Below are 13,298 nucleotides of genomic sequence, written 5' to 3'. Positions count from 1 at the left end.
TTACAGTTTAAGCTTTGTAAAGTGGTACGTAAGTAATCTCCGTATGTACAGGGTTCTGTTTAGTATTGTACCATCAACAGATGTAGAACACATCTAAATGGACATGTATGTGTGACCTCTGTCTTTCACAGTGTCTTGAAATAGTGTCTGTAAAGTAAACATGAAAACAATATGATTTATCAGTGCAGGAGACTGGGCCAGTACAGTGAATAGTTACTGTATTACTCAGTGTCATCACTGGCTTCTTGTAGTGAAAACTTACCCAGTAGCTCCTGAACTAAAAATACTAAATTCTCTCCAGTTTTGGACAATATCTACTATAAATTCTGTTTTAAACAATGTTAAAATTAACGTGTAGCTTGAACTATCATAAATGCATTCAGGATGTTTTAAAACTTGTTTTGCATAATCATGTCTTTCATAAAAAAGATGAATTTGATGATTTTAGCATTTAACTTTCAATGAAGCCCTGTCAGTTGGTGCTTTGTTTGCATACCTGTTGTCATTTCTTTATTCCTGCCTATGCAATATGGTGTCATTAGCATATCTTAGATTGTTTAAACATTAGAATTTATGTAGATATTACTATTGCTTTAATAATATTTTTTGTAGCTTTATGCTCCAGTTTTTCATGGTGTCTGGAAATTATGCATTTAAGTTAAAGATATTCCAAACGGAGTGCGTCTGTGATCTAGTTGAGGGGATATTATTAGTCTTACGGATGGGTCATGTTTGAACAACATTATCCAACTGAATGGCCGTACCTATTATGTTGCAATGATGTAAACCGATGAATGATAAACCTTATGCATGTAAGATGTTTTGAAATCTGATAACCACACCAGTTTTGGCTATAATGAAAAGTTCATTGTGATTGGTCAGAAAACAATGGAATGATAACATCTGATTGAATGCTTATAACAAGATAGTATAGTTGTATATATGATTTCCAATAAGGGCAAACCTTCTGGGGTTCACATTAACTGCAGTTCTGATCACACTGCTCCAGACGTCAAGGTCTTCAGTGAATACTGCAATCGCAAGAAAGGTCTTTCAGTGACTGCTGCAATCACAAGAAAGGTCTTTCAGTGACTACTGCAATCGCAAGAAAGGTCTTTCAGTGACTACTGCAGTCACAAGAAAGGTCTTTCAGTGACTACTGCAATCACAAGAAAAGTCTTTCAGTGACTACTGCAATCGCAAGAAAGGTCTTTCAGTGACTACTGCAGTCACAAGAAAGGTCTTTCAGTGACTACTGCTATCACAAGAAAGGTCTTTCAGTGACTACTGCAATCGTAAGAAAGGTCTTTCAGTGACTACTGCATGAATGAAATATGTATGAAGTCATGATGAAATAGATAAACTTGTAAAACAGCTTTGAGATAATACATCATTGTTTTCAGAGAATGAACATATGTGTATGTATCAGACGTTGTAAGCATCTGTGTTTGTGCATACACTCAAGTTGTGTGGGATTCATAATAAATAGTGGTTGGCCTATTAAGACCAACTACCAATAATTCTAAACAGATTTAAAGTATGGGAAATGGTATCATCACTGAGTTTTGGCACGAGATTTGCTCTCATACTGCGAAGTAATTTCTTTCATGTGTTTGTTGTATTATATATTAGCGCTGACTGCATCCATCTCTGCCAGTTTGGAGTAGAGACCAACATCCAGGGACGTGTTCATGGTATTAACAAGATAGTCCATAATTATGCTACAAAGTACAACTATACCATGCCCCCTGGCAGCTTTTGATACTGACTTTGATAGGCCTGGTTCATGTTTGCATCACTGAGAGCTCAAAAACACATTTTTTTTGTATTTCTCCCTAAGGACTTACGGAGTGAGATAGGCAGTCTGTTTACCCCAGCCTCACCAAGCTCCATGCAGTAGGCAGAGCACACCCTTGTGAGAGGCCATTGAACTGCAACGTAGACATTAAATTAGATTAGAGACACTGAACATTCCAAGATGGCTTCCGACTGGAGAAAATACAATGGGCACGAAGTCCAAGTCATTGGTAAGTGATCATCAGACTATTGGTTTCAATTTCATCGCTTTCTGTGTAGATAATAACATTAAAAAAATCACGGTTACGGTAAACTCTGGGAGATTACTAGTAATCTGATATATCTTTCAACATGCAATGACCAGAATAAATTTCACAGTGTGCAGTGACATAGAAGAAAAGATGTGATAGTTATTATTATAGTGAAAATATGTTTTCATGGATCTAGGTGACACTTTGATGTATGTACGTTGACATACAAATGTTGCTTAGTACTTAAAGTAGTAGGAACTTAACTGACAAACATATAAACATCATCTTCATTATGTTTCACATGGCAGCTTTGCTGCTAGTAATTTTGCTGATTACATTGTAGTTTCTCAAACAAAGTTGTTTTCTACTTTTTTCCCCAATATTATTGCTGGAAACTTTGCTTTTTATTTTGTGCAACATTGTAGCCTGCAACTTTGCTGTTGTATTTTGTGCAACACTGTAGCTGGCAACTTTGCTGTTTATTTTGTGCAACACTGTAGCTGGTAACTTTGCTGTATATTTTGTGCAACACTGTAGCTGGTAACTTTGCTGGTTATTTTGTGAAACACTGTAGCTGGCAACTTTGCTGTTTATTTTGTGCAACACTGTTGCTGGCAACTTGGCTGGTTATTTTTGCCAACTGTGCTAGTTATTTCCTGCAAGACAGTTGCTGGCAACTTTGCTGGTTGTTTTTGCCAGCTTTGCTGGTTAATATTTCCTGCAATGCTGTTGGTTGCAACTTTGTTGGTTATTTCCTGCAACACCGTTGCTTGCAACTTTGCTGGTTAGTTTCTGAAATATATGCAAGCAACTTTGATTGGTTGATCTCTATGAAACAGTTGCAAGCAACTTTGCTATTTCGATTTCTGAAAAATAATTGCTACTGTAATACTATCAACTATGGCTGTCTTCTCATTAATTTTGACAATCTATAATATTTATCAATATCATAATTCTAGATGGCTAGGTCTGATGAATACCAGAATTATGAGATGAATGTGTACATCTGGTCAGAGCATCTAGTCTCAATTTTCACTTTTTTCGTACATCATTTCCTATGAGAATCATGAGTCTCTTGTCAACTAGACTCCTGTTCACATTGACAAAACTCATCAATACAAATCATTATAGTATTAAACCATACATTGTATGCTTTAACCAGATGTGGCTGACAATAGCAACAAAAGGCACAGAGGAAATATGAAATTATCTCCATATGCTTATTAAGAAGTCTGAAACCGTACCTAGCTCAGTCTATACATCGATTGAAAAACAGTCAAACACTAGTTTCCCTATCTGCTATGTTTTGAACATAAATGAGAATATGGGTAGGTAGATCTAGGAATTGGAGCAGGACGATGTATTGTGTATTCACAGATTACTCAAAAATGTAAAAAGGAGAAAAAATGATTGATGGAAGAAATTCTTTGCATGTATGAAACAGCATGCAAACCTGTTCAATCAGTCTGAACAAGTGATATAAGATGTCTACACCTGATTCCTGTATCAATGCCATCTTCATTGTGTAAAAGACATCGCCAAGTACTGGTGACTATCCACTGCACTAAGCTAACTGAAAGATGTAGAAATGGTGGTTTTCACAGCTCTACTTTGCACTACATCTCAAGAGTGACTGTATACTTTATTGAAATCAATTTTCATGAAAAAAGCAAGTTACTTGAAATCATTTACTTCTTTGCTTCACTAAAGCTGTGGTTAAGTTCTTCACAAAACCTGAAATGAAGAATCCATGATGTGTAAAAGAAAAGAAAATTCTCCTACATCTGCTACTGTCATCCAGTTTTATTATTCCAAAACGATTATTCAAGATCTTAAGATTGCATTTTATGCGAACCAGTTTTGGTCGCCATTTTGAATTGATATATATATTTTGACTCTTGAAGAAGCTTTTTATTTCTTTTTCCAAAAACTACCACAGTGATTTCAGTTTTTTCTTGATTTCAAAGAAAAATGTTGCCAAGAAAATCTGGAAACATATAGGTATCTACAAATTAACAAATCTTTTGTCATTGAGCTCAACAAATTACCGAATGTTGCATCTTTGAGCTGTGTTCCACTTGAAGCATGGTTGTAAAGCAGTATTGAACACTCCTCTACTATTAGCAGATATACAGACAACGCCACTTTTAAAATATGCACCAATTGAATATACAAGGCAATGACAGAAATTGAACATGTAACTTACATTTAGAAATGTCCTTCAGGTAATACAGTATAATGAGAACTGTTTTACAAGATGGTTTCGCACAATTCAAATTCATGGCCAATAAGTGCTGGGTAGGTTATCAACCTCCTGTGTTTAGTATACTGTCTTATGTGTAGCTGCAAATAATATAATCACATCCCTAGTCTGTCTCAGTTTATTAGTTTCCTTTCTAATATCATATTTATTGTAATACTGTGCAAGGGTCAAGTTTTAAGTGAGTCGGGCAGGTGTTCATGCATTCTTAATCTTTCTTTGAGGCATTTTACTTTCATGAGGATGAAAACGAGATTAGTTTGTTTTTCAAGATTGAAAGAGAAGAAAACGGTTGTCCATGCCAAATTAATTATTCTTCTGGTAGTGATATTTTGAAATATTTATCATGCAATATGGCTGGATTTAATCCCATCCATCATGTGCGTATTGTATGAAGGTTCATATTTGATGGAATTGATGAGTATGCTCTTGTTTGTACAGCATTGTCAAGTTGTATGGAATTACATGTATTTAATTATTTCATACAATAATTAATTCAATCAGTGTTTTTAACAAATTTTAAGAAGCCTGAGATGGGAATCTGTAAAAATTTACTGACAACATGGACATTTAGTGCAACAATTTAGACAGATAAATGTAATTTTTAAGAGTTTTCTGATGTACATTGAGAAATAGTAGTGTGTAAATTTTGTCTATATTTTTGTATGTGGGGATGGTAATGTATAATAGACTTTGTACTGTTTGCAAACCATTTGTACCGTGGAAAGTCTCAACATTGGAATATAGTATACATGTAGCTCTACAGGTTAGTACAGTTTGCAAAACAGTTGTATGCTGGAATTTGTAGGCCCAACATTGGGTGTAGAAGGGCTTGTATATAGTTTGCCAAATAGTTGTATACTGCAAAGGTCCCAAAATTGGGAGATAGAAGCTCTGGTAGGTAGTTTGCAAACAGGTTGTTGTATAGTTGAATGCCTAACATATGGAGATAGCAGCTCTAGCATAGATTGCAGAAAAGGATCAACATTAGGAAATACATGTATACTTTGTGAAAATGTTGTATGCAGGAAAGGCCAAATATTGGGAGATAGCACCAATACATGGACTTGTGTCTACAAATCACATTTGTGAGCCCAAAAAGCTTTATCATATACAACATAATGCATTTAGGGTAAACGAACATAGTATTTTGTCTCTTATAAATATTGAGTTTGTTATTGTAAGGGGAAATGATGGCTATATTTTGAAGTTGTGGCAATAGAAAATTCCAAACCCAGCTTATTCCATATTTAGACAAGGTGTGCCAGGTAGACAATATAGTGATTAATTGCACAGTAAATAGAGGCATGTATGGTGTATGGTAATCCACAACAGCAGTTCATGCAAGCCCACATACAGTGTTCTGACTGAAGATAAATTTCTCTAGTTTCAAACTCTAGTTTCCCACCTTCAAACTACCTTTGTGTGTTTTGTCGGCTACAGAGCTTCCATCTTTAATAATTGTTACGCTTCACCATATGCATATAGAGTATACGGAATGTGTTTTTAAAAAATGCCGACAAAGTTTATGCATGCGCATAATTTGTGTTCCAACACATGTTCCAGTCAAAGAGCAAGACATGATATGTTGTAATATTGGAGGGTGAATAACCAGCAATAAAATAGAATGACGGCAATCACGATAAAAATAATAGATGAGTTTTCAATCATCTATTAAAAAAGCAGTAGTTCAAGGATAGGTTCCTGTAACTACGTCAACTCTTTTAAGGACATTTCAGATATTTTGTAAAATTGAATCACTATTTTCGAAATCTAGATGCTTTGCTAATCTTTATGCAAAACGTTTGGTTACATCCATATGTAGGAATGTTATGATGAATAGTGTAGTTTTAATGAGTGCTGGTAGTGACGGTTTTAATTCATCAGATTGTCATCCTAGGTGAATTTTAAAACATCCACAGGAAATGGATTGTTAATAAGGGGCCTACTGTAGTGAAAAATAACAGCACAGCAAGTCCTTCCATCTTATCAAAAGATTCCACTAACAAAATATTTTGAAGACGGAAAGAAACAAACACTAATTGCCAACTTTTTGATAAGAGTAACTTTAAGTCACATTGTTCACGTAAACATTGTTAGTGATTTTGTTAGAAGAAATATTTACTTTAGAATCTTGTAAACTTTTCCTAAAATATCACAGAACATGCAATTAAACCAGTTGTAGTTTAAACAAATTGGTTTACTTTCAGGACATGTTCTTACTCTACATTTCCCCCTCCAACCTTAACTAGGCATATTATATAAACAATCATTCTTTCTAAAGCAGTGCACATGTCTGCAATGCAAAAGCTGTCTCTTTACTCAAAGCCACAACTTGGGGGCTTGTGACTGTAATTGAGTCAAATTTCTAGGCTATGGTATGAAGAGTGGAAATGTTCAAATGACTATCATATATATGTGGCAGTTATAGTTCTTGTTTCTTATTAATATGTAATGTGGATTTTAATACTGTGCTGTTCAGATCATATCCTAGAAGTGAAATAATTGTTTTCAAAAGGCACCTAGTATGTCTTGTCACATGGACATAGCAACACTAGAAGTGAACTTGTTGGCAGTATGGAGTATACCGTACATGTACTTGAAACAGTATTCTGTTGATTACATGAGGATAATGAATGACTTTGTAAAGTTTTATGAGAACACATGACTTGATTAAGACATAGATCTTGCTATCTGTGATTAAGAGGATGGAGAAGTTATATGAACATTTCCAAGCCATGTTATTCAACTGCCATGTTAAACTCTTAAAATAACAGACATTCACCAGAAAAGTGATTGCAATGAAATTCCTTGTTTTCTGTCACTTTTGGGCCTATATACATACTATGTATGTTATGTTTGAAGTAACTATCGTTATTTATGAATTAATGTCAAAATATTTTCATTGAGTTTGAACATTTGTCAATTATTGAGTTTCCATATTTCTGTCAATAAGGTATGCTTCATGTCATATATGTCATTTATATCGTTGATTGTCACATGCACCTACCCCTATACCTTCCAAAGAAACTACAGTTGTTGGAAAGTAAAGCAGAGAGCTATTATGCACAGATATATCCTTGGCTACAAGTTACATTACAGATTGTAATTGAGAGGAGTCTTACTGAATTAATATAAACAAAACTTATCCCTCCATTACAACACTGCCTTGTGCTCAACACTGTATACAAGTGCTATTATCAAATAAGTGAAAAGCAAGCTCAACTTGCCAAATGATTGACGTTAATCTGAAAAGTTTTCCTACTAGACAGAATCTCAGCAATAAAGCTACCATTAGCCAACAAACACACATTGTTTGTTTATATGCCTGCACTGATACTATTCATTACATTCGATTATGTCTCAGAACAGATTTTTGTAGTGTAGAAGCACTGATTTGTGTAGTGCCCATCAAAATATATGTCCAAAAATATGGGGAGATTTTTATGACTTCAGCAAAAATGCTATCATATGCCCTATAAACATAGCCTTTACTTGTACACATGCATTGTCTTACTGTGTTAAAAATTGTTCAAAATATAGTTATTCTAGGATTAGATTTATGCAGTGTAGAAGTGCTGATTTTGTGCAGATCTCTTTCCCCCACCCCCACTCTGACTGTTCCATATACATCTTGCAAAGAATCTTGAAATACACTTCTTTAGCTTGTATGCTTTGCACTGATTAGATTCAAAACCTTACATGTGTACAGACAGATTTATCTACTGTAGAAACACTGATTTATCCAGATTCCCCCAAAATGCATATCTTCCAAACAATCAGTCTGAAGAGTTTCATGACTTGAAGTTCAATCCTTAGCTTTTATGCATGCACTGATTGTATTTAAACATAATGCATGTCTATAGGCACAGATTTTGTGCAATGTAAAACTGAGACAGGTGGTGCTCACAAAAGGCAGGAAAGAGAAAGTCAATGAAACCAATTCACTTCTCCACAAGGATGTACATACGTCATCATTGGCTTCTCTGATTGATTCTGTTTTACAATATCTACTCCTGGCTTTGCACTGGAGCAACATTCAACCATTTAATATTATACCAATATAAATCTAAGGAAAGCCTAATTATTTGTGACTTCACATAGGTGTTAGTTAGTACATTATATGTCATAATCACAAACGAAAAAGAATTCCTATGCTCAGCTGAGGAAATGCTAGTGCTGTAAATAATTCATTACTTTTAATGTCTTTCACACATTTTGTGTGATTAATATTTGATCACCCTTAATGAAATTAATAAAATAATAATTCAAAAATATGAAATATGGGAATAGGAACTATAGGTGTCCTCATTTTTCTCACAAATTAATTTATGATACGTGAGATTTTGTTATTTATGTTTTTTGAGGAATTCATTGCAAGATTCAGTGAGTAGTCATGATTTATTAAATTTTCTGTTAGGAATTGAAAAAATATGATGTGAGAATGTTTTTGCTAAGAATTATGAACTAGTGTAGGGTAAAGACAATCTGACCCCAAAAAATAACAAAATAAGTATGTATTTCTGAAATAAATATGCCTGTGCAGTAAGTATAAAAATACAGTGAATATAATATAATTATTAAAGTGCTTTTTCACTTATTTAGTAACCTGCTAAAAAATTAACAATTTATCGATTCTTTCTGCACATAGTTTGTGTAATTTTTCTTGCAACTGATTTGCTGTTATTGATTTTATCTTGCTCAAAATGCCAAGACTATGTCAAAAACCAAATTAGACAAAGTGCAAAGAATTTTGAAAATTCACATTTCAAGTATTTAGATTTATGCCTCTATTAATCTGGGAAAAATTCTATGTGATGCTCCGAAATGCTTATAAATATTTTGAAATTAAAAAAGAAATGTTTTCACTACTTCAGTGAAATATTAATTTAGATAAGTTTCAATGTATCATCAGGTGACACTGATAGAGAATTTAGGTGCACACAAATCTATACACACAAAAAATGCTGCATAAGAAAAATAAATTTTTGCTTGAAATAAACAAAGTTGCTACACAAGTACAAAAAAAATTATTGTAACAAGCCTTGTGTATTAGAGAAGGCTTGAAAATGTATTCTCTTGATAGACTACACATAATTAAAACACCTCTTTAGGTAAAATTGAGAATTTAAAGAGGAACAATTCATGTAATTTGCACAGGATAAAAGAATTAAATATAGTTGAAATGTCAGCAGATAGGTTTATCAGTTTGGTGTGAGATAATAACATATCCTAGACTATTTAAATGGAATTTTTGTATGTCAAGTCTGGGGGCCTAGAGGAGTATTGGATTTCTTACCTAGTGAAATCCAGTGAAAGAGGCAAAAACTACATCTCAAGCCATCACACATTAATTACAGCCGTACAGCCGTCATTCAAACACAATGGAAGGTGCCAAAATCTGCTTACTGTGTTTCCTGAGTAAATGCCCAAACTGTTTCACCACACCATTTACAAGTTATTTGTTTATGTCAGGGGTATTTTATTTTGCTATGAGCTGTCACACAAATGTGATGTGATTATGGCTGTCTGTTACACTGGCCAAGACATGCTTAGAAATCTTGATTGGCAAGCAGCTAGTTAGGACTGATCCTAAGGGACTGTGTATTTGTATGCGACGTGTGTTGTATTGAACTTCATAAAGCATATTGGATAGCTGCTGACTGTACTCTACATAGGCTCATAGCAATCTTACTGCCTTCCTCAGGCTATTAACATCAGTATTCATTCCTTGGCCTCTGTAAGGCAGACTGTGATTGGCTAGTAGGCGATGGCCGTATAAGTAGTCATATCGTCTGCCTACCTGCAACGTAGCCCTGCCCATTTCAGTGCAGCCGGCATCTGCTTCAGTTCATTTCTCAGTCACATCTTCACAACTTGAGACATCAACCGATCCATACTGGTGCTAGATAGATATATATAGATATATAATTCCAATTTTGTCTACGGTTGGTAGCCCTCTGTTAGGATATGTGTATGGTGTCTTCTGAAGTCTGCCATTTCTCAGTGTGACAAGACGACTCATAATTGTGATGGGATTGTTGCGTGATTTTGATAATGGTAAGAGCAGTTAAATCTACAATATGTCATCAGACTCCTGTATTATATGAAGATGAAAGATGTCTCTTCCAGTGTCGCTCCCAAGTCTAGACACAAGTCTTTCGGCATGTTCAAATGACCTTGATATGTATATATATCAATACATACATCAGTCCATTCCTTCTAAAATCGTCAAGGAGATTTACATCATGCAGTGTCCACGGTGACGAAAATAGATTCAATTTTTTTATCTCCTAGACTTCCGTAAGATGTTGTTTGTTATTTTCGTGTGTTTGTGTTATCATTGCCTTGTATAGTGTGTACCCCATTCATGATTAGAGAAATATTTTAATACACATATAATTAAATATTGTTTATTGACAGGGCCATGTTAATACTTGACAGTTTTCATTTCATAAATACACGATTATTTGCATTCAACATCTTTAATTTGATAAATTGGTAGCACAGGAGAATTAATTAGATTTGATTTCCTTCGACGTCAAAATCCTCTTATTATTTGAAATTTGCTGTGTAATGAAAGCCTTTTTCTACGTATTTCTTTGAAAATATCTGTATATACATAACAATGACTTAGTTTTGTTAGATTACAGTACTGTTTAAAGAAAATAGCGTTAGTCTGGAATAGTAATCATCATGAAATCATTTACACCTTGAGAGGTTTTATAATATCACTATAGTCGTCAGACATTTCAGACACACTAGTAGGGGTTTCTTATTTTCATTTTCTGGTTTTCAGTGACACAGTCTACGTAAGCCTTTCACACCTTCACTTTCCTTAGTATTATATCTACAAAATCCATTTCACATGTCAGTAGTTTTATAAATTGACTATTTCCCATTTTCGGTTACAAATATAACTGGGTTTTTCTGTTTGTTAAACAAGTCAGTAAAAAGGTTTCTTCCAAAATTGAGCAGGCAGTCAGTTTATTTCTAGTTTCTAATGAAAGGTGTAGGCAATCACTAGAGCTACTAAATTTGACTGTCGGTGAGATTTCAAACACTTGTTTTCAGAGGTACTCTGATCTTCAAAGACTTGTCTCTCTTCATGTACACCTATCAACTGTCTACGTTTGAAGAGAAAAAAAACACACCTCACAGAACTCAGACGTAGGTTACAGTAATTGGCAAATTGTTACCGCTGTGTGCCCTGCAGTTAACAGAGGGAAGTATTACGTAGAATCTCAGTGTATTTTTTGAAGTAATTGGAAATAAGCAGATATGTCTCTAGAAAAGAATACACTTCACTATGTGATGTGTCCAGTGGCTTACAATATTGATCAGTTTCAAATTAGCAGTGAGTTCTCTTACTAGTTCCAAACTCATTTGGGAGACATTAGGAATGACATTTATCTTTCAGGGAACACTATCTGTGCTCTCAATCGATAGGTTTCCTATGCATGTCATGACACAGGTGCCATTACAGTGGCATGCAACATCAGACAAGCTTATTAAACATTGTGATCAGTCAGACCCTGATCTTTTTTTATGTATTTCCATTTACCTTCTTCCGAAGTCAAATTGGTGTGGTACGGTCTTAAGAGGAGAATAGTTAATATAACGAGAGAAACATGATCCATACACCTGTCTCTTCTAAAATCACCTGAAATGTGTCCCATGCCATGGCTGAGTTATATAACCACCTTAGTTTTTCCATAGCTACAGTTTTGAGGTGTGGTGCTCAGGAAAATGTACAGCACGTTGAGAATGTTATTGAAAGTATAATGATTAGTCCACATGGGGATGATCAGTATTTACAGTTTACAAGCTGTGTAAAGAAGTCAACAAAAAAAAAGTATTTGAATTCTTAACTCATTTTGCAGAGGTCTAATCCCGCCAACATTATATTCAACATATGGGAAACTATTACTCATTTTAACAGACATCTCGTAACTGCTACTGAAATTCTATAACCATCGCGAAAAATGCTTATCACTGGATTTATATGGCATAAGGGTATTTGACAGGGGAAAGCGACTACACTGATGGAATTCCATGTCTCTACTACAGAGTATGTTGCTGCATGTGAATTTTGTGACTATGTGATGCATTACTGCACATACCTTGCTTGACTATTGATCAGAATATTGCTACTGGGCTCTGAACTATGCACAACTGATGAAAACTAGAGGGCTCAGAGCTATATCAGGGTTCGCACGGTCCTGGAAAACCCTGGAAAACCCTGGAATTTCAAACCCTCCCTGGAAAACCCTGGAAAACCCTGGAAAAATGCGCCCTACCCCTGGAAAACCCTGGAAAATGATCATGTTCAATCGATCGATTAATATTGACGATCGTCATGTCCGTGCTCGAGCCACCCATTCATATGATTCTGAATCTCGTAAATGTGAAATCGCGAAAATATTTTCAAAGTCATTCGCCACGCTGGGTGATGAATTAAAATTCACGCCGATTGAACCCAGACAGTCAAGCGATCGTTCCACGAGACACTTTGCCCCACAGACCGTGCGTATTAGTTGAATGGGCGCCGCACTGTTTCTTTCGATCTTGCATATATTGCTACTCCGTACATCTCCCAGTCGTCATTTCAGGGACATGATATTGTAACAGTCCCGGCCGGGGTAACATGTACAGTAGGTCTGTTAACAAGATTATCGTAACACTGTAGCGAGTATCAAAGCATCATCAACCTCGATTAGAAATTGTTACAAGTTCGGCGCACGAGTCGACTGATACTACAAGCTAGGGCTAGGGCCTAGGGAAGTGCAGTTGAATTTCCGGGTTGTGACTTTTATTTTGTCGATAAATGGGTATTTGTGTTACATGTTCTAAAAGAATAAACTACTGTTTTATGTTGTCGGTACAGTAACATTCGTCAATGGTCAAATTTGAGTTGAAATCGCGATGTTCCGCAACTCGTGGCATCGGTACATAAACATCGAGACGCAAGCGATGAATGTATTTAGTTA

General features: G+C 35.2%; 1 protein-coding gene across 4 annotated transcripts in view; it reads left to right on the top strand.

The window, feature by feature from the left end:
- Nucleotides 1–13,298, top strand: part of LOC144438548 (uncharacterized) — a 158,672-nt gene that overhangs the window by 90,304 nt on the left and 55,070 nt on the right. For 3 of the 4 annotated variants that reach the window (XM_078127623.1, XM_078127625.1, XM_078127626.1), the window contains one exon: nt 1,841–2,027. In XM_078127623.1, the coding sequence (XP_077983749.1) occupies nt 1,979–2,027 (49 nt within the window). In that variant the 5' untranslated portion in view covers nt 1,841–1,978. Of the gene's footprint in view, nt 1–1,840; nt 2,028–10,148; nt 10,369–13,298 lie in introns of those variants that run through there. The other variant, XM_078127627.1, reaches the window with a different exon arrangement.

Source organism: Glandiceps talaboti, chromosome 8, assembly GCF_964340395.1.
Source record: "Glandiceps talaboti chromosome 8, keGlaTala1.1, whole genome shotgun sequence".
Classification (NCBI taxonomy): domain Eukaryota; kingdom Metazoa; phylum Hemichordata; class Enteropneusta; family Spengelidae; genus Glandiceps; species Glandiceps talaboti.
The sequence above is the reverse complement of the archived record's forward strand: the minus strand, read 5'-3'. Positions and strand labels throughout refer to the sequence as shown.